Source organism: Anabrus simplex, chromosome 2, assembly GCF_040414725.1.
Source record: "Anabrus simplex isolate iqAnaSimp1 chromosome 2, ASM4041472v1, whole genome shotgun sequence".
NCBI classification, from domain to species: Eukaryota; Metazoa; Arthropoda; class Insecta; order Orthoptera; family Tettigoniidae; genus Anabrus; species Anabrus simplex.
In genome coordinates this window covers 529,397,882-529,420,215 of record NC_090266.1, presented here as the reverse complement: position 1 = coordinate 529,420,215, position 22,334 = coordinate 529,397,882, and the positions used below count along the sequence as shown (strand labels likewise).

At 36.1% G+C, this 22,334-nt stretch overlaps 1 protein-coding gene across 4 annotated transcripts in view; it reads left to right on the top strand.

The window, feature by feature from the left end:
• LOC136864206 (ras-like GTP-binding protein Rho1) overlaps positions 1 to 17,162 on the top strand; it is a 204,597-nt gene extending 187,435 nt beyond the window's left edge. For all 4 annotated transcript variants that reach the window (XM_067140901.2, XM_067140899.2, XM_067140902.2 and 1 more), the window contains one exon: positions 15,187 to 17,162. In XM_067140901.2, the coding sequence (XP_066997002.1) occupies positions 15,187 to 15,225 (39 nt within the window). In that variant the 3' untranslated portion in view covers positions 15,226 to 17,162. The remainder of the gene's footprint in view (positions 1 to 15,186) is intronic.
• The last annotated feature ends 5,172 nt before the right edge of the window (positions 17,163 to 22,334 follow it).

The window sequence follows — 22,334 nt, the reverse complement described above, 5'->3', positions numbered from 1 at the left end:
TGAAATTCTCTAAATCTAATAATTTAGGATAAGAATCAAATTATGAGAACAGCATCATGGTGTTGCCAAATTTTTTTTTCTCAGTTTGCACAAAGTTTGGTGCAAATCCGATGAAAGATGGGGATATTCAAATAAAATACAGTTACTGCTATCTTCACGATTTGCATATGTAAGGAGGGCTAATTCCCAAGGCAGATCAGTGTATCAATAACCAAGGTCGAACTTGGTCGGTCGGCTCGTGGCAGTCGTGGTGGAGCATTGAGTTACAGTTTAAGTTCTCCGGTGTTTAAAATAGGAGTTACAAATTTTCTTCAGTTTTTGAGTGATAGAATACAACTTGTGTTTTGCCGTCATTAGCATTTACACACGATTCATTATTTAGGAAGACTGTTTTTAAGACTTGGGTTTATTTTCCAAGTGCTCGTATTTCAAAGTAAAAGAGACGTTCCGAACTGTGATAGATTCTTGAACAGTGCTTGTAATTTGTCAAGTGATCGAAATATTTCGAGAGTTTTCATTGACATAATGGTGCTATAAGACTTAAAATTTCTCAAGAGTCGAACATTGACAGATGATTGAATATAACATGAACTTAAACTCAGTATCTACGTCACCAGACTTGCAATTTCCCATGTGTAAATAATTCTTAAACACTTGAAAACATTTTCGTAGGTGATAGACTGCGAACTGTGTATTTGAACTTGTATTTATCAATCTTACGAGTGATCAAACGGAGGACTGTTAAGTCAATTTCAATTTATTTTTCAATTAACACATGTGAACAGGAATAATTTCACAAGTACAATATTTTGTTTCCTACCGATCAAGGTGATTGCCTTCAAAACTGTGTAAAAACTTAGGAATATTTGTCAGGTGAGATAACTTAAAATTACGCTAAGTGTCGCATTCTTTGAACTTACTAGGTCGATTTCATTGACATTAGACGATTTGAAGTTACATCGTCATATAATTCTAAGTGGCTATTTATTTTACAAGTTTGATTTTATTGGCAATCAACTCTGCTTACGTATCTTTCAAGTGTTAAGATTGAATTGTGTGTTCAATTTTGACATTCGGCCGCATTAAATAATTTGTGTTAGAACATGGAGTAGATTCTAGTGATATTCTACCGTGTGCTAGTTATCAATTGATTCTTTGAATACACGATTTCTACGTGCTATAATCTTTGTTTAAAATTATTATATCTCTTTCTCATCTATGCAAAAGCCGCTTTCCAAATTAACACATGCAGGACATAAGTGCGTGTATTCATATTCATTCTATACGTGACCAATATCGACACCCATTATACTAGAACTTCTGGACCATCTCGATCTTCTAGAAATGCCAGAACATCTAGAATTTCCAAAGAGGAGACCCATGGTAGTACGTGAGTAGCAGCCGGATTTCAAGGAACATCCCATGGTAGTACGTGAGTAGCAGCTCAGTAGTGACTGATAGGGAAGGACTCTATTTAGAGGCAGAATTCAGGACAGGTATAGGAATCATGGTTGCATGGTGCAAAGAGGAGACCCATGGTAGTACGTGAGTAGCAGCCGGATTTCAAGGAACATCCCATGGTAGTACGTGAGTAGCAGCCGGATTTCAAGGAACATCACCAGCCGCGGGTCAAGGAAAGAACACTTCCCAGTACTTCTTCTGTACAGAGGTGATATGTAATTTGAACTTTTGTTAATAAACTTGGTTTTCTTTGAATCAGACATTATTTCAACAAACCTGTCTTCCTCTGTAGCACTCCATTTCTGTACCATACATGCCCTGCGTTGAATCTTACGCTCTTTTAGCCCAAGTACAGCATTTACGGTTACAATACTCATTTAAAAAAGATCTATAGTTGTCTGGCGACCTAGTTTGTATGCTGTAATGGTTTGGAGAATATGAGATAATAAAGATAGATCTACGATAATTCCGAAGTGCTTGAAGCATGTTATCTGCCACAATCCTGATGTATGGTTAATTGGGAGACACTCAAGAAATAGCCTTTAAGATGGAAGAATGATGTCTACTGAGGAAATAAAGTTGTTAGAATGTCTGTAACAAAATTAAAAAAGATGTCTTAAGAGAAGAGCTAAGTTATCACAATTTTTGCTTACCTCCTTGTGTTTTATGTGGCAAGATCGTATCGCTCGACTGTTAGCTACTGCTCTTGCACTTCGCGTGTTGTAGCAGTGCGCCGTCTTAGGTGGAGGGAGAGTAGGGGAAAGAGGGATGGGCGGAGTGTTGCGTATCTGATTGGTCAGTGGGGGCGTGTTAGTAGGGGGTGACTGTGGGGAAGTTATGTTATTGGAAACTAGGAGTATTTGAGGGGGGAAGTGTTGTTAAAAACTTTAGGAAAGTTGAGCATTGGTAATGGTCGTAGGTTCTTGAAGTTAATAAGTATTGATTTTCATTTATATGCTTATCAATTTTGAAGAATTTTCATCTGGCCTGGTTCTTTTTGAGATAATATTAATTGGAATGCTGGTGCCGTAGGCTATATTGAAGTTTGTGTAGACGACATTAGGCCATCTTTGATGTAGTATTTGTGGGAAGAGTTTGTAATAGGTGTTGCTCTTTGTTGTTGGACGTGTTGAGGTGAGCGTACTAGTCGAAAGGGAGCGTTGTTGTCAATCGGTGGGTAGCCAAGTGTGGTGAAATTCCCTTAAACTGTTGAGATGTTAACTTATGTTGAGGGTTTTAGAGCAACAACACGCCATTTGACAATCAAATGGAATGTGCTTTCTGATTTTTATCTTTATTTTAATATATTTTAATATCAAGAACCAATCACGTATGTCATACTCCTCAAATAATTGTCATGTTTTTAGACCCAAATATTAACACAAATATTAATAGTATACTACATTTTATATTGTAATAGTTGTTTAACAATCTCTAATCCATTTTACAAGACATAACAGTATTCATAAGTCATTTCCAATCAGGTACCTGATCTATTCCTAAGGTAAAAAAAATATGGTTGATGATGCCTACTATTGATAGGCAAAACATGTATTAATTTTATGTTAACAAATTTGATAAGGACAAAGTCCCCATTTTTAAGATTGTATTGTATTGAATAGGTGGGTGAACAATAAAAATATATTAGTGTTACTTAATACAAATACTTTCAATACGGACCCAAAAATGAATTTTATCACATGTAATAAGTGGTATGTTCCGAGCTGTCAGTGGAGAAATGGTGTGGAATGACATTAGTAGACGAATAAGTTTGGGTGGTGTCTTTAAAAGTAGGAAAGATCACATGAAAATAAAGCTGGAATTAAAGAGGACAAATTGGGGCAAATACTAGTTTACAGGAAGAGGAGTTAGGGATTGGAGTAACTAACCAAGGGAAATGTTCAATGAATTTCCAAGTTCTGTGAAATCATTTTAAAAAAGGCTAGGAAAACAACAGATAGGAAATCTGCCACCTGGGCAACTGCCCTAAATGCAGCTCAGTAGTGACTGATAGGGAAGGACTCTATTTAGAGGCAGAATTCAGGACAGGTATAGGATTGTGATGATGTACTTTGGAATTACATTTGTAGATAGTGTTAGCTTGTTTATATGCCATTGTTATTATCTGAAAACCATTTTGTCAATGTATATTTCGCTTCCTAAGTTGGTCATCTTATTTGTGAGATTGGATACTACTGAGCAAGATCCTCTTCATCACGGGGAAGAAGAGGAGAGATTTCTGCAGTTTCTTCTTGATAGCGGTGAAGAATATAACTCGGAATGATTTGATAGTAGTTTTTAGCAGCGATAGTGCGTCCGAGAACTGTGACCCCGCCCGTGAAAGCGATAGTGAGGTTGAAGATAACTTTGTATATAACCATGCCACATCGAACAATTGGAACTGGAATTTGGCCAGTAATGTTCCAAAAGGCAATGTACTTACAGTTGTTGGGAAGCTGAATACTAGGCAGGAAGCATCTGGATGATAATGTTACAGTATATGAAGTTGTATGTTCCGTATTGACACTTTTGGGGAGGTAATTTGCAAGGAAACCAAAGCCTTTGAAAATAAAATCAGCGATTCTCTTGAAAACAACTCAATGAAAAAAATCTTATGATGAAGCTCGCTGGTTCGTAGTTGCTCCAGATGAGCTAAAAGCACACTTTTCTCTTTGTATATTGGTGTCACAGTCAAAGAAATCAACACAGCAAAGTTATTGTACTAATCAAAGGGTTGTGGTGTCCCTGATATTTGGAGAAACAATGCCCAATAGAAGATCAGCAGCAATATCAAGATATCTACCCTTTGCCACAATTTCACAAGAAGCAGAAGGGGATAAATTGAGAAAACTAAGACCTGTAGTTCACCTTCTCTTGGACAGATTTCAGAACTTTTACACTCCTGATGAAAAAGTAGTAATTGCTGAAAGCCTCGTGAAGTTGCGAGGTAGATTATGTCCAATACAATCCTTCTAAAGGGGCGCGATTTGAACTGAAAATCTACAAAGTACGTGAGCCTAAGACTGCATGTTGTTGGAACTTAAAGGTTTGTACAGGAAGAGAAAACCAGCATGTGGGTGGGGCAGGGGATGGAATCCAGTTGCTAACAAGTGAAAATGTAGTGCTTGAACTCTGCAAAGAATTGCCTGGTGTGTTCTCATACATTATTCAGGCTATTTTTGGAGAGGGACATTAATGCGGTTGGAACAGTGCAACCAAACAAATTTCATTCCACCTACTATTATGTCCAGAAGTTTGAAGGAAGGCAGACTTAACATTTGCCTCTTCCAGTAGTATCTTAGGTATAAAGTGGATTGACAAGAAGCTTGTGCACATGTCAACAGTACATGCTACACTACACTTCATAGAGGTTGAAAAGAAGTATGGCCAAGGTAAAAAGGAACTAAAGACAAACATTGTAGTAGACTACAATTCAGGAAAGGTTGTAGTGGATTTGCATGACCAGCGCTCGGCATCTTACCCTTTCATGCGCAGGTATGTAAAAGGGTGCAAGACATTGTACTTCTACATGCTGAATGTGACATTGCAGAATTCTAGCTACATACACGACATGCTGAGCACAAGAAAGAAGATAATGTCATCATTCAGAGTCGCTGTTGCAGAGCAAATTCTGGAAGATGTCACCCTTCCTGATTACACCTCTAGAGGACGTCCATCTCAAGGTAGCACACCAATGAGACTACAGGGAATGCACCGGGGTCATTTTCCTGAGGAGATCTCTCCTACAACAAGTAAATCAGCCCAATCAAGGAGATGTAAAGTCTGCTTTGAGCATGGATTATGGAAGGAACCTTGCTTAGAGTGCAAAAAATGGCAAGTTGCCCTACAAGTGGATGCATGTTCCAAGGTGTACCATACCTTAAGGGGGGATGTACCCGACGAGGGGTCAAAAAATCGAAATTTTGAAAAATATTTTTTCCGTATGTATGGTCTTATATATATATATATATTGTGTGAAAGTTTCAAGCTCATAACTCAACTAGAAGTATTTTTTTAAATAATTTATATATGATGTTGCATACATATAGCCACACCCCATTTTATGTCATTCAATAATCTTATATTTATTATATTCTACTCACTGGTCATAAAATTATTTTTCTCTATGGAACATCTCCATAGATGTGTTCTCTTTGGAATATGATGTGTAGTTTTGGCACTAGGTAGCAGTGTGTTTTGTTTTGGAATTTTCCATGCTACAGATGTGTTGATATTTAGGCCTACATGAGGTTTTGTTGAAGTGTGATCTTTTTTCTGCACTTGTGATTGTGAAGTAATTATTAAACATGCCAAGAGTCAAATCCTGTTTCAAGAAACAGAAATTCAAGGGCAATGTTCATACAAGGAAGGTAATTCAGCCATCAGAACTGTCAGCTCAAGAACATAACCTATCAACTTCATTTACAAAACTTCGCTCTGACTTTCGTGGCCAGGTACAAGTTGAAGGTGAACAGTTTTCTACCTCTGGATATAGACTGATTGATCTGCAATTGTTGTCACAGGCTATTAGTGCTTCATGTGTGTGTGTGTGAATTGTAAGAATTCAATGTGTCTCAGTGTTGTAGAAGAGAAGAGAGTAGGTTTTGCTTGTGAACTGACAATTTTTGGTGAATTGTGCAGTAACAGGTCATCATTTGAGACATCTTCAAAGACATCCTCTGGTATTTATGACTGTAATTACAGATTAACTTATGGTATGAGATGTATAGGGAAAGGTAGGGAAGCTTGTAATATATTTTGTGGTGTGATGAATATGCCACCACCCATTGCAAGGTTTGATAAAATAAACAAACATATTTTGAAAGATGTCAGTGATGTGGCCAAGGAAAGCATGGCAGTGGCTGTGAAACAAATTGTAAAAGACAGAGAAATTGAACTACAGGTGTTGGAGGAGAACACTGAGGTTCCAACAGATCTCTGTGTTTCAGTTGATGGTTCATGGATGAAGCGTGGGCACACTTCTCTCTATGGAGTGTCATCCATAATCAGCATTGACTCAGGGAAAGTTATAGATGTTGAGACAATGTCTAAATATTGCCATGAGTGTTCTGTTAGGAAGAAACTAGAAAATACTGAATTAGAGAATGAATGGCAAGAAAAACACTCTCATGTTTGTTACAAAAATTACAGTGGATCAAGTGGTGGTATGGAGCCAGCTTCTGTAGTGAAAATGTTCTGTCACTCACAAAATATGTATGGTGTTAGATATACTTACTACCTAGGTGATGGTGATTCTAAATCTTTTAAATCTGTAGTTGACAGTAAACCATATGACTGTGAGGTGACCAAGTTAGAATGTGTGGGCCATGTCCAGAAACGAGTTGGATCCAGGCTGCGTCGTTTACTGAAGGAAAGTAAAGGCCAAAAATTAGAAGATGGGAAACCACTTGATGGGAGAGGGAGACTTACCCAGAAGGAAATAGACTCTTTTCAGGTTTATTATGGAAAGGCAATTAGAGAAAACAACAGCAGTGTTGATGCTATGAAAACTGCTGTTTGGGCTACCTTTTTCCACAAAATATCCACTGACAAAAATCCAGTGCACAATCTGTGTCCAAAGGAAGGGTGGTGCAAGTACAACAGAGATATCCATACCTATAGGCACAATAATTCACTTCCAGAGGCTGTGATGCTAGCCATCAAGCCCATATTTAGGTCTCTTGCTGATCCAGAACTCCTGAAACGTTGTTTGCATGGCAAAACTCAGAACAATAATGAGAGTTTTAATAATCTGGTTTGGTTGAGATGCCCTAAAACAAAATTTTGTGGTTTGAAGGTGTTGAATATAGCAGTGTATGATGCTGTTCTGTATTTTAATGAAGGGAACATGGGTAGAATTGAAGTCCTAAAGAGGGCTGGAATGGATCCTGGTGTTTTCACTACACACTCCCTCCAAGAAATTGACCAGCGAAGGATTGACAAGGCAGAGGTATCACAAACTCATCTGGAAAAACAGAGCAAAATGGAGAAAAGGTCCAGAAGGAGAGCACGAGAAGATGAAGATGAAGACCAGGGTTATCATTGTGGTAGCTTTTGAGAGGCAAAGTACCTCAGATGTGAGTAACAGTACATTACCAACTTTCAAGTGTTGTTTTCTCGACTTCAATATTTTCATCCCAAAGGTACAATTTTCTCTGAAACCCCAAGAACTAAAGTACTGAAATTTTTAGACACTGTTTATTGAGTGACAGTACACATATTTATGAAGAATTATGCTTCTATCTAATCATTTGTTCAATCTGCAAGCATTTACATTGATTTTTTTACTATCGTTTACAACATCCTAAATTCAAATTACCATAAAAAATACATTTCTGATTGTATTTCCATAATTCTTCATAAAGTTAGAGATAATGTCATGTACATAAAAGTGTTAAAAAATCAACCCAGAGTATTTTGCAGTTTTGTTTTAAAGTGTACCTAAACAAGGGGAAGTAACAAACTTTTTAAACCGACTGTACTGGTGCCATTTTTATAACATAGATAGTTATTGTTTGTTGTATAATAGCCCAATCATTTATAATTAACTATGAAAAGTTTCGTCTTTTTATGTCTTATATTGTGGACTCGGTGAACTTTTAAATCCAGCAATGCATTCTCGGTTACATCCCCCCTTAAAAGACTTCAGTTAATTGTAGGAATTTAAACTGTAACCCAAAATATTGTCCGTTTGATGTAGTTTGCTTTTGTAACCATTTTAGCATCCATAACTTAAAATGTAAAAAAATAATCTCATTCAAAGGTACTTTTTTTTTTTTTCATTGAAAGTAATTGCATGGCAATAGGTTAAAATAAATGTGTAACACACACACACACACATGCATTAGAACCATCTTTTAAAAATCTTGCTGCTTTTCCATCTGAAGTTATCAAAGTTCTGATTAGAAGTAATTACAAACCTTACTATAAACACTTTGAGATCAACTTGTCACATTAGTAGACATAGAATGTTACCTTTAGTGTTTCACATAATGATAAACATTCACAGTTATTGTTCTGTTTTAGTACAGAATGAATTGAGAGAATGTCATATACCCTGTCTGGGTTAAGCGAGCTCGTTTTGTCACTAATTAGATTGCTAAACTGAAATTTCTTTCACTTGTCATATTGGAGGCTAGAATAGACAATATTTCCTTCGCTAGTAGATCAAGTCTTGGATTGTATGTGCCTTTATTTCTCCACCATGCAATGGGATCACCATCAGCAAGGTGATTTTCATTGCCGGTGAAACTGCATTGCTTTATTTTAATGCGAGCCCAAACGGTCTTATGGTTTTAAAGGAGAAATTGCCAGCCGGGAAATCGTACAAGGGTGAGGGATGGGGGTCATAGTAGTGCACATGGATGCGAGATACTTTATCGCCTCGCCATAGGAGAATTCGATAAGCTACAATGTTTTAAGGGCGTCGGGCACTTTCCATGCCAGTACAAAGCACCTAAAAATGCAAACAGTACAGAAATCCAATAAATAATGCATTTGCACACGGGAACCGGCATAATTTATCCTAGTCTTTGAATTGTGCAATTTTTTTCTTTCGTTGCGTGAGGTTATGTTTGTCAGTGATTTATCCAAGTGCATTATTTGAACATTGTAAATGCACCTTGTTGGATACATTTCGGAAATAGTTTTTTCCATGGCATTTGAAAGGTTTAAACTGTGAATCGAGGTGATTGCATGTATTAATGGGTCTTAGAATACTTTGTGACGCTGAAAGTGTTTACATTTCTGAAGTGCGAGAATAAGTGCCATGGCGGGAAATCGTCCGGGGATAGTCATAGGGGAGTTCGATTTTAAGAGCATCGGTTACTTTCTGTGTAAATACAAGGCATCTAAAATGCATACTGTATAGTAATCCAATTAATAAAGCACTTGCACATGGGAGCCAGCATAAATTTCTCCTCGTCTTTGAATCGTTTTTTTTTTTTTTTTTCTTTCTTTCGATGCGTGAGGTTATGTTTACCAGTGAGATATCCGAGTGCATTATTTGAATACTGTAATTGCACCTTCTTGGATACATTTAGGAAATAGTTCTTTTTTCATGGCATTTGAAAGGTATAAACTGTGAATCAAGGTTAACTGCATGCTATAACGGGCCTTAGAATATTTTGTAACGCGGCAAGGGTTGGTACTTCTGAATTGCGAATTGGCGGTTAATTCGAAATCACGTAATTCGAAGTCCGATTTTTGAGTCCCAACGACTTCGAATTAACGAGGTTTTACTGTAGTTAGAAATGGCTGTGGGAGTAAGGAGATATTGAAGGAACTTACTAAAAAATTGAATCTAGCAAGGAAGGCAGCTAAGGATAACATGATGGCAAGCATAATTGGCAGTTATACAAATTTTAGTGAAAAATGGAAGGGTATGTATAGGTATTTTAAGGCAGAAACAGGTTCCAAGAAGGACATTCCAGGAATAATTAATGAACAAGGGGAGTGTGTTTGCGAGGATCTTCAAAAGCCAGAAGTATTCAGTCAGCAGTATGTAAAGATTGTTGGTTACAAGGATAATACTCATACGGGACAAATATTTCAGATTCCCTATGGGAATCAACACCTATATCATCATACAAGGATAATGTCGAGATAGAGGAGGAGACTAAGGCCAAAGAAGTATTAAAATTTACATATGACAATGACATTTACAATAAAATACAAAAGTTGAAAACTAGAAAAGCGGCTGGAATTGATAAGATTTCTGGGGATATACTAAAGACAATGGGTTGGGATATAGTACCACATCTGAAGTACTTATCTGATTATTGTTTGGTCAGAGGAGCTATACCAGATGAATGGAGAGTTGCTATAGTAAGCCCTGTGTATAAAGGAAAGGGTGATAGACATAAGCTGAAAATTACAGGCCAGTAAGTTGGACTGCATTGTATGTAAGCTTTGGGAAGGCATTCTTTCTGATTATATTAGACATGTTTGTGGTAGGATTCCAGCAAGATATAGCAGATATCTTGGATTCTGGAGGTCAAATGGACTATTGCAATTGACCTGTCTAAAGCATTTGATAGGGTGGATCATGGGAGACTACTGGCAAAAAGGAGTGCAATTGTACTAGACAAGAGGGACTGAATGGGTTGCTATATTTCTAGAAAATAGATCTCAGAGAATTAGAGTAGGTGAAGATTTATCCGACCCTGTAATAATTAAGAGGGAATTCCTCAAGGCAGTATTATCGGACCTTCATGTTTTCTTATATATATATAAATGATATGAGTAAAGGAGTGGATTCGGAGGTAAGGCTTTTTGCGGATGATATTATTCTCTATAGAGTGATAAATAAGTTACAAGATTGTGTGCAACTGCAGCGTAACCTCGAAAATGTTGCGAGATGGACAGCAGGCAATGGTATGTTGATAAACGGGGTTAAGTCAGGTTGGGAGTTTCACAAATAGGAAAAGTCCTCTTCAGTTTTAATTACTGTGTTTTTGGGGTGAAAGTTCCTTTTGGGGATCATTGTAAGTATCTAGGTGTTAATATAAGGAAAGATCTTCATTGGGGTAATCACAAAAATGGGATTGTAAATAAAGGGTACAGATCTCTGCACATGGTTATGAGGGTGTTTAGGGGTTGTAGTAAGGATGTAAAGGAGAGGGCATATAAGTCTCTGGTAAGACCCCAACTAGAGTATGGGACCCTCACCAGGATTACCTGATTCAAGAACTGGAAAAAATCCAAAGAAAAGCAGCTCGATTTGTTCTGGGTGATTTCCAACAAAAGAGTAGCGTTACAAAAATGTTGCAATGTTTGGGTCGGGAAGAATTGAGAGAAAGAAGAGGAGCTGCTCGACTAAGTGGTATGTAGGTTATAAATTTCATCTTCTTTGTCCGTATTGAAGATCTACTTGTGATACAAATTCTCTTTTGTTAATTACCACCTATTCAATACATTAAAAACATAATACGCCAGGCTGAGTGGCTCAGACGGTTAAGGCGCTGGCCTTCTAACCCCAACTTGGCAGGTTCGATCCTGGCTCTGTCCGGTGGTATTTGAAGGTGCTCAAAAACGACAGCCTCTTGTCGGTAGATTTACTGGCACGTAAAAGAACTCCTGCGGGACTAAATTCCGGCACCTCGGCGTCTCCGAAGACCGTAAAAGTAGTCAGTGGGACGTAAAACAAATAGCATTATTAAAAACATAATACAAACTTACACATTTATTAAGATGTTTATATGGTACATGTTTCGCTCCTTTTTCGTGAGCATCATCAGCCAACTATCATTCACTTAAGGTTGTATAAGATCATGAAACAATTCTTTTGGATCAAGATTATTCCTATAAAACTAATTGACAAATCTTATAACATTTTAAAAGTCACACAACAATAAAATTATATCTTTAACTTAAAACTTTTTGTCTAAAATCTATCGAAGTCTAACATTTTATTGACGAAACTCATCTGGTGAACATCTTTTAAATTGTTCAAAAAATAAAAAATAAGTAAAAAAAAAACTTTTGAGATCTGGCTAATTGTGTTGATTCATGTTGCTTAACTTGTATGCTTGTCGTTAAAACTTCGTAAACTATATTGACAATTTTCTGCAGTTGATAATTGTCTATGTTATGGACATTTGACTTGTTCTTTAAAGAATTTAAAAGATGTTCACCAGATGAGTTTCGTCAATAAAATGTTAGACTTAGATTTTAGACAAAAAATTTTAACTTAAAGATATAATTTTATTGTTGTGTGACTTTTAAAATGTTATAAGATTTGTCAATTAGTTTTATAGGAATAATCTTGATCCAAAAGAATTGTTTCATGATCTTATACAACCTTAAGTGAATGATAGTTGGCTGATGATGCTCACGAAAAAGGAGCGAAACATGTACCATATAAACATCTTAATAAATATGTAAGTTTGTATTATGTTTTTATTGTATTGAATAGGTGGTAATTAACAAAATTATAAGAATTTGTATCATAAGTGGTATGTTCTGAGCTGTCAGCGGAGAGATGGCGTGGAATGACATTAGTAGACGAATAAGTTTGAGTGGCGTTTATAAAAGTAAGAAAGATCACAATATGAAGATAAAGTTGGAATTCAAGAGGACAAACTGGGGCAAATATTCTTTTATAGGAGGGGGAGTTAGGGATTGGAATAACTTACCAAGGGAGACGTTCAATAAATTTCCAATTTCTTTGAAATCATTTAGGAAAAGGCTAGGAAAACAACAGATAGGGAATCTGCCACCTGGGCAACTGCCCTAAATGCAGATCAGTATTGGATTGATTGATTGATTGATTGATTGATTGATTGATTGATTGATTGATTGATTGATTGATTGATTGATTGATGCACTTTTGTGCAATGTTTTGAAATCATGTGGTACCCTATTTGATGGGCACAGTGAAGAAAGGTGGACTTACATTCGCCTCCTCCAGTGGTATCTTAGGTATAAAGTGGATTGACAAGAAGCTTGTGCACATGTCAACAGTACGTGCTACACCACACTTCACATTTTAGACACATGTGATTTCGTATGCGAGGTAATAAGATGCAAACATCAATAAGGAAACATGTTAACAGGGCATACATCCTATGTGTTGACCATTCGCAGCTACTGCTGCTGCTGCTACTACTACTATTACTACTACTACTACTGCTACTACTGCTACTACTGCAAAGTTTTCAGACACTCCACTTTTCATCCCTTGCTTCATTTGTAATCCATATTCCTTCATATGTTTCGCTTTCATCACATCTTTTGACTCCCATTCCATGTTCACAGGAAATGTCACAACGACTGCGAATGTGAATCATTCGGACTGAACGTGGTGCATTTGCTCACAGTCTAGCGCCAAGCGGCTGGACTAGGCCTGTGCCATAGCTAAGTAGGACTTAACTACAAGACTACCTTCGGTCGACTGACCGCGAACGGGAATTGCAGACCTTTAGTTGATACCTGATTCGTTTGAACACAAGTGAACCTGCTCAGAAGCTGGAAGAGAATATTGCTCTCACTAATTAAACATTAAATATCATAAAGAATACAAGTTACAATAAACTAGATACAAAGACATTTGAAATATATATAACACACACATTAAAACAATTTTTTTTTTAATGTTGCTGCTTTTCTGTCTAAAAGGAACAAAAAGTTTTGATTTATGCTAGTGCATTCAGATGAGGTGGTAGAAATATTGAAGTGCAATAGAGGCTAGAATGTTCTCCGTTAGTACGACGAACGTAACAGCCCTATAAATGTAACTTGTATGGGCTATATGGGCTACATAAAACTACAGGCCATGCAACCATATTTACTTGGGCCTACATACATTTTTGTTGTTTTGTAATCAGTGATTATATATGTATAGTGACAACTATGCACATACCATAATTAGGTAAACAAACTGGCATTGCCAATTTGCACTTGTCTGTTGGTAACTAGCACACCTACCAAGATGCATGGCTAGGGCATACCTTGGAGGCCCTGTATCTATATCATCTGACGGCCTTGTAGGCATCAATTTTTACGAAAATTGATCAGAAAATCTCTCATAGTGCATTGGCACTGCCGGTGGCTCCAAGTAGCCTACGCAGTGTATGTGAATTATTGTCACATGGAAGTCACACCACCCGAAGTCCAAGAGTAGGCACCTTCTGCTGCATCACGATAATGTATCTGCGCATAGGACTGCAAGAACAATGTACCTTTTAGAAAAGGAAAATGTGAGTGTACTTCATGCCTGAATTACTGGACCTGGCCTCATGTGACTTCTGTTCCCAAGGAAAGACCAAGGAAAAATGCTTGGGCAGCAGTTTGTTAGGTGAAGAGGCCATTGCAGCGTATGAGAGTTCACTAAGTGACATCCCGAAAGAAGCTTGGACTGAAAAGTTTCCCAGAGTGGTTTCAGAGAATGGAAAAATATATGTGTACTAATGGAGAGTATTTTGAAAAGTTGTAATTGTTGTTTTGAAAAAAAAAATTATTCTATCAATGTTTTATGGACATAATTTTCAGTACTTGCACAGTAAATTAATAATCATTTGCATCTGGTGCTCTATTGTTTGTGATGTATTTACTTCATTCATGCATATACTTTTAACATTATTCCACAACTAATATTCTTTTTTCTAATCTTCCCACCACACTGGTTGTCTCGTCTCCCTATTCAGAAAGGTATGAAAACATCCCTGGCTTCTCACCAATGCATGTGATATTTTCGAAATTAAGTCATATATTTGTTGTTCAGATTCCACATAAAAATGGCATTTCTAACGTTATAATTGTGAAATCAAGTTGCAAAAAACTTCAAACTTGCCCTTCTCTCTCTCTCTCTCTCTCTCTCTCTCTCTCTCTCTCTCTCTCTCACACACACACACACACACAAACTAGCAACACATTTCTGCCCAAATAGCTCAGTAATGGTTTATGTGTTTATGGTATGGTCCAGAGAGAAATTCAAGAAATATGTTGTGGCCATTTTTGCTCCTTGGACAGTTCCGATTGAACTTGATATGTGCCCTCAGAACATGCTATATTTTACTCAGTCTTCATATTCATAGTATCTAATACATAACTGGTAGTATAAACCCTTACCTAGTGTGGTTATTACTTTGTTACAATTAGAAAGAAAACTGTTCACATTTTTACATTCAGAATTGTAGTATTGAGAATCTGAGATTGAATATCTTTCTTGAGAAAAATTGCAATTAAATTTTCTTGTAACTGTGAATTATCTTTTTGCCATTTCAGGTGAAAAAGAAGAAGAAAGGAAGGTGTCGACTGTTGTAATGTTCTCAAAAGTATGCGAAGATACTGACTGTTGGTCCATAAACTGATGATCGTCTTAAATTATGCACTCCAATTGAGCATGATTTACCTAGAATGAGTGAAGAGCAGGTTTCTGGCTAATTTTCATGTAAACAAATATGAACTCTTAGACAATTCATATGAACTTCAGTCCTATGTTAATTTGTGTGCATATTATACACTAATACCTAGACATGCTGTAGCCTTGTGAACATCATTCAGTTACAGGCTAGAGTTGTGTTCAATGTAGGCATGCGTTATCTTGGTGTTTGGTCTTCAGGGGCATCCTGTTTCTCTGTATTACCAGGACTGTTGTTATGAGACTGACATTTTCAGTTTCTATCACGTTTAACATAAAGAAATATAAATCAGATTAATTGGTTGATTTGTGATGAAACGTGTATTATTATTTTGTTTTATATTGCTCATTCTTTTATGAAAAAAACAGTGGTTATGATCGCGAGAAAGAACTTGATCAGAAGCTGTTGAGCTACTTGTTACCACGATTTAGGTACCTCTGTGGGTACATCGGAGGAAAGGTGCAGTGTGTAGCCAAGCTCCAGACAACAGATGAGTGGAGGAATTTAAATCAGGGTGCCTCAACGATTACTTTGCTCTACTAATTCAGTCAAGTGTATCAAGGTATGATAGCAAATTGTATAATATTGTTTATGAATGACAGATTTACTTCAAATGCAAATTAGGTTCATTACACACATAAATATATAAAGAATTTTTATGTACTCTAGTGAGGCTGATAATTGTTAAAATCATCCTCACACTCAGAACTGTCGTCCACCTGATCTAAGAAGCATGATGCAAGCTAATTTGTTGCTTGGGGTATTTACTAGAACTTTCATTTCCAAATTATATCACCTTTAATATAGAATATAAGCATTATTGCATTGTTTAATTTTTCTTTCTTGCTTTCATTTATGTACTTCCTTCTTTAATTTCCTTGATTTTCTCTGTGGATCTTTCTCCATTTTTGTCATGTTGTATATTATATCTTTAAGTGCCTGAATTATACCTTTGGAAGTGTCTTTAGTTTGTATAAGAAAAGTCTTAAGATCTGATAACTTTTCACATATACTGTATATAAAAATATACACTCTTACACAAATTTGTAGAGAGTCTGCATTGCCTTTGTAATTGTGAAGCTGATCATTGTGATGTAGTGTGTTCAGAGGTATTTTTTATTGAAATGCTTTTGGATTATTCCAGTTCAGAAAATCATTGTTTGTAAATGTATGAAGGATACTTATCTTCTTTCTGCTTTTCAGATTTAAGATGTTTGTATTGATGTCTGAAGAAATATGAGAACTTCCAATGATGCTGTTACCGTAAGGCATCTATTCCAGCAAAGCATTTGTGTATTCAAATATATTACAATCTATGGTCAGTGTATTTATTAGCTCAGCAGTGGATCCGGGTCGGTTCACTGTTTCACTAATGTTTCGCCCTGATGCGGTTGATGACAGGGTGGTGATATTCAGAGATTTTCTTTGTCTTAAATGTTTGGGAAGAGTGAGGTGATGGGGTTTCCCACCTGTAGTAATCTTCCTTTGAACAGTCTTTCTGGTTACAGTCAAGAGTTTTATCCTAGTAATACTTGTTTGTATATCATAAACTGACCTTACTTTTTAATGTGAGATTTCTGCTGTTTCAAGTGAACCATTTAGTTATGGTTTCTTGCACACACATGGAGCCATCATCACCTTGGTAAATTGAAGCTAATCATTTTTATGTAGAGTGCAGAGAGGTATTCTTAATTGAAATTTTATTTAAAATTTTTGATGTAGGGTTCACTTATTCAATTTTGAATTGAAAATATTTTCTGGGATGCCAATTTATTTACATACAAATCACTGCTTTCATATATGGAATATTTTTCAAATATATTTTGGCCCATATGCTAAGCGTTTGTTTTATTTGTCTCCTGCATATTTGTAATTCCATTAATCATACATAGTGCTAGCAGAGTAACTTGTTGGTGGAACAGGTAAAGAATTGTCATATTACTCAGTAATATATATATAAAGCTGCAAGAGCACATGTTTTTTTTCTTTTTTTTTTTTTTTTTTTCAGTAAACTAAATTTTGCAGATAAAAATAAAATTCTACAAAATTAAGGGAATTTTGACAGTTTTTTCCCATTTCTAAGTGATAAATTAATACCAGAAGATTTATTTTATGTAATATACCATTGGTTATGCCCCATGATGTTTCTAGCACTATTAATAGCAATAGTGTGAAATAAGTATTTAAGAGATGTTTTCAGTTTTATTGAACTTTGTGTTTTCTTGAATGTAACCGTGAATGTTCATATTCTACATGGTTTTGTAATAAGCTTCTAAGAGTAAGTATACAAGTGCAGAAATCAATAACAAATTAGTCTTCAAAATAATACTTTCAGATATATGTTCAGATACTTGAGTAATGTTAGAAGAAGAACAAAATCTGCTAGTTAGAGAACTGACTCGTGTAGAAATTTTTTTGAATGCTAAAAACCCAATGTGGTCTGAATGTTTTAAAACCAAAGTAGACTTCTCATTATTTGTGGTAGTAGCTTGAAGTGCTGCACAGTAAGGAAGAAACTTTCAGGGAAGGGGAATTGAATGGTTTAGATAGTGTAAGTTTGTCTTTTAATGTTACTTACAAAAATGTTCTAATGGGTTTTAATAAACTGTCAGGCATATTTTGATGCTTTGTTCTTTGTCCAACAAATTCATGTATAACAACCAATTTAAGGGAACCACTGACTAAAAGAAAATTCTAAATAGAATTCTTTGATTTGTATATATATCAATCTTCAAATGCCCGATTGATTAGCCGGGCTGAGTAGCTGAGACGGTGGAGTGTTGACCTTCTGAAACTTGGCAGGTTAGATCCTGACTCAGTCCTGTGGTATTTAAAGGTGCTGAAATAAGTCAGCCTAGTGTCTGTAGATTTACTGGCATGTTAAAGAACTCCTGCGGGACAAAATTCTGGCACCTCGGTGTGTCTGAAAACCGTGTAAATAGTTGGCAAGACATAAAATAATAATTATTAGATGCATGATTGTTGAATGCAAGAACACTTCCTTTAATCTTACCTTTTATCTGTCTTCCTCTTCTTGCTTAATGCATCCCTGTGTTGCAGGGTTTCTTATATAATTGACTACAGATTCTTGTACTCAAGTTTTAGAGTTCATTGAAGTTTGTGTGTGGTGATTCCCTCCTCCGCTGTTATGACTGTACCAGTAGGTCCCTCCTTGGGTGATATGCCAGTAACAGGTGGTGGGGCCATTTCTGATTGTTTAGCCTGAAATAGTTTATTCACTATAAACAGCTCAAAAATTACACTCCTCATATTTATTAGGGCAGAACTTCAGAATTCAGATTTGTTTACAGTTATGATTTAGACAAGTATGAGAGAGTCATACTCTTACTGTTGCCCAAAAAAAAAAAAAAAATTATGAAGTGTTTGTACTTGATAAATAACAGTTTATTAATTTATGGAAATGAACATATCTGTAGATAAAACTGCTTTGTTTGTGGAGAAAATGGGGGCGGATGCGAGTCTCCAGAAGGTGTAAGTGTTCTGTACAGACTTTAACCTTGGTTATTATTTGTATTATTTGTCATCAGAATATCTTGATATGAATACCTAGAATGTTGGCATCCATTGCATCCTGGTGGCAAAAGCAAACAATTACACTGACTTCATTGCACTTGTTGAAAGTAAAACATTGTTTACCTTTGAAAAGTGTAGTAAAGTTCATGTAATGAAGTGTACACTTATGATTGACCTAATGGAATGTGATTTGCATCAATTAATTGGCTTCTCCAGTCCTTCCAGTACACTGTCACCTCGATTCTCCGTTTTTGTAGGGACCATGGAAAAAAACTGTACAACACGGGAAAACGGAAAATGTGGGAACGAATGAACCATCAACAGTTTGGCTAAACATTACAAAAATGAAGTATGTATACTTATAATCTTACAAATGCCCCTGAACCAATCCAAACTACAGTCCCAATTGGCCTTCCGCCTACCAAGCGACCGCTGTCGGTTCGAAGGCCTGCAGATTAAGAGTTGACGCCTGGTCAGTGTGAGGAATCCTCTAGACCGGGGTCGCCATCTCACCATTAAATAACTCCTCAATTAAAGGTAACTGTAGAATGAGTGAACCTGAAACCAGCCCTCATATCCAGGTAAAAATGCCTGGCCCTCCGGGTGAGAGGCAGGCAAGTTAGACCGCGGGGCTGGCTTCAGACATTAATTACCGGTACGCAACTTAAAAATCTGAAAACTTCGTCAAATTCCTTTGAAAACTTTTTTTCAATTCAGCAACTTTGATCAGCCAAACTCTTCGAAAAATCGAATACCTATAACGCCAAGCCAAACAACAATCGACCACAAGTAGTTTTTAATTCTCTAATCTAATAAAATAAAGTACATTAGATACAAAAGCGCCCAACATGATGGCAAAATCCTATTTCATTTTTTTTTTTTAAATCTTCCATTGTGAATTGGTCACCGGTATACTGTTCCTAGTCAGTTTATGGAAATCTTGTACCGCGTAAATTAGGCCTACAGGTAACTATTCTCATTTTGGTTCCGTATTGAAGTTGACGTATGTCTCAAATATTATTACAGTATTATAAGTCCACCTGTTCAATACAATACAATATGATCCACTATTTCATATGGTCAAAAAAAATTTAACATAACACATAAAAGTCAATGGTACATGTTTCACCCTCCTTACGGGCATCATCAGCCTATATCAATCTTAAAAATAATACATATGGAGTCATTCTCATCTTATAAATTATAGGTTAAAATGTTGAAAAATGATTTCGTAAAACATTATACAATAACATCTAAAACAACGATAATGCACCAAAGTATGTTAAAAAAGAGTAAATTAACTGTTTTTGAAGATTAAAACGTGGTTAAACATGAATTTTGAGAGTTCAAAACTAAAATGGATCCTTTTTTTATAATATAATTAAGACTGTGATGGCGTTGAATGTAAACACAATCATCAAAGGGGGATGTTACTTCAATTCCCGTAGTTTGAATCCAAGATGGTAAAATCACTGTCAGTTATTTAAAACGGAAGTGTGAACGTAATAAACATGTTAAAATGTATACGGTTGGTATATCTGAAAGTAGAAAAGAAAATGGAACTTCTTGTAGAGGCGTTGCTAATGATAAAAGGTATGTCAAAGCTAGCGGATGTCAGTAATTATGTAGGTAGTCGATTGGATTTAAAAGACAGTCAAGTTGATGTTCGAATTCCGTTGAAACATAAGTTGGAAGAAATGATCAAGTATTTCTGAAACAAAAAGTAGAAGAAAGTTGGTTAAATAATACCGTACTGTACAAGAGACTTCCCGTACGTCAAAAATGCCTAAGGCGGTACTTACTTGTACGGTGCGTATTATATGAGCTAATTCCAAAGTTATTAGGCATGGTGAATTCAAAATATAATACAATCCCGCAAACTTTTAGAACTTCTTGTTCTAAAGCTTCCACCACCTCGTCAAATGTTAGGCCCGCCCATCTTGCTCCTAACAGCCCTCCAATAACAACACATGCGCGCAAGGATCCACCCACTATTACCCCCCCTCCATGTCCTTCACTGCCTCAGCCACACCGTTATAATACTAGAAGTAGAAAGCTCAGTCAAGCTAGCGTTGCTGAAACAACCCGATGTACTTAATACGCACCGTACGAGTAAGTACCGCCTTAGGCATTTTTGACGTACGGGAAGTCTCTTGTACAGTACGGTATTATTTAACCAACTTTCTTCTACTTTTTGTTTCAGAAATACTTGATCATTTCTTCCAACTTATGTTTCAACGGAATTCGAACATCAACTTGACTGTCTTTTAAATCCAATCGACTACCTACATAATTACTGACATCCGCTAGCTTTGACATACCTTTTATCATTAGCAACTCCTCTACAAGAAGTTCCATTTTCTTTTCTACTTTCAGATATACCAACCGTATACATTTTAACATGTATATTACGTTCACACTTCCGTTTTAAATAACTGACAGTGATTTTACCATCTTGGATTCAAACTACGGGAATTGAAGTAACATCCCCCTTTGATGATTGTGTTTACATTCAACACCATCACAGTCTTAATGATATTATAAAAAAAGGATTCATTTTAGTTTTGAACTCTCAAAATTCATGTTTAACCACGTTTTAATCTTCAAAAACAGTTAATTTACTCTTTTTTAACATACTTTGGTGCATTATCGTTGTTTTAGATGTTATTGTATAATGTTTTACGAAATCATTTTCAACATTTTAACCTATAATTTATAAGATGAGAATGACTCCATATGTATTATTTTTAAGATTGATATAGGCTGATGATGCCCGTAAGGAGGGTGAAACATGTACCATTGACTTTTATGTGTTATGTTAAATTTTTTTTGACCATATGAAATAGTGGATCATATTGTATTGTATTGAACAGGTGGACTTATAATACTGTAATAATATTTGAGACAATTAGGCCTACATCGACTTTTAAAGGTTATGTTGAACTCGAGAATATGGTTTCGAATGTAGGTATCCATCTTCCAGTTTACAAATGCATTATACTCAGTTCTTCCCGTCACTAAATTACAATCAAATTGGAAAGAGAAAAAATATCAACACTTCCGAAATTACGATTATTCGCGACATTAAGAGCTGGAAAGAGTGCTCCCTGTAAAAGTCGGTACAAAGTTTTTAAATGTAACGTGCGCCGGTTTTCATAACATTATAACACAAAAACGTGAAATTCCCAGTCTTATATTAGGACTAAAACAGTAATAGGCAGTCCCAAAACTTCCCACGGCTTTTTGTATGCAAGGTGCAACATCTGTTCTGGTCTCGATAACATAATCGTATACGATAATATTAAAATGCTAACTTTGTGTTACTTAAGAAGGAGCAGTTTTGATTCCTGCCTGAAAGCCCAGTGACTATACAGTGCCCTGAGGGAAATGCCGAAAACCTGTTCGGCAATACACTCGAAAAAAAAATAAACATCTAACCCTGGACATAATGTAGACGTTTTGCAAGTACGAATATTT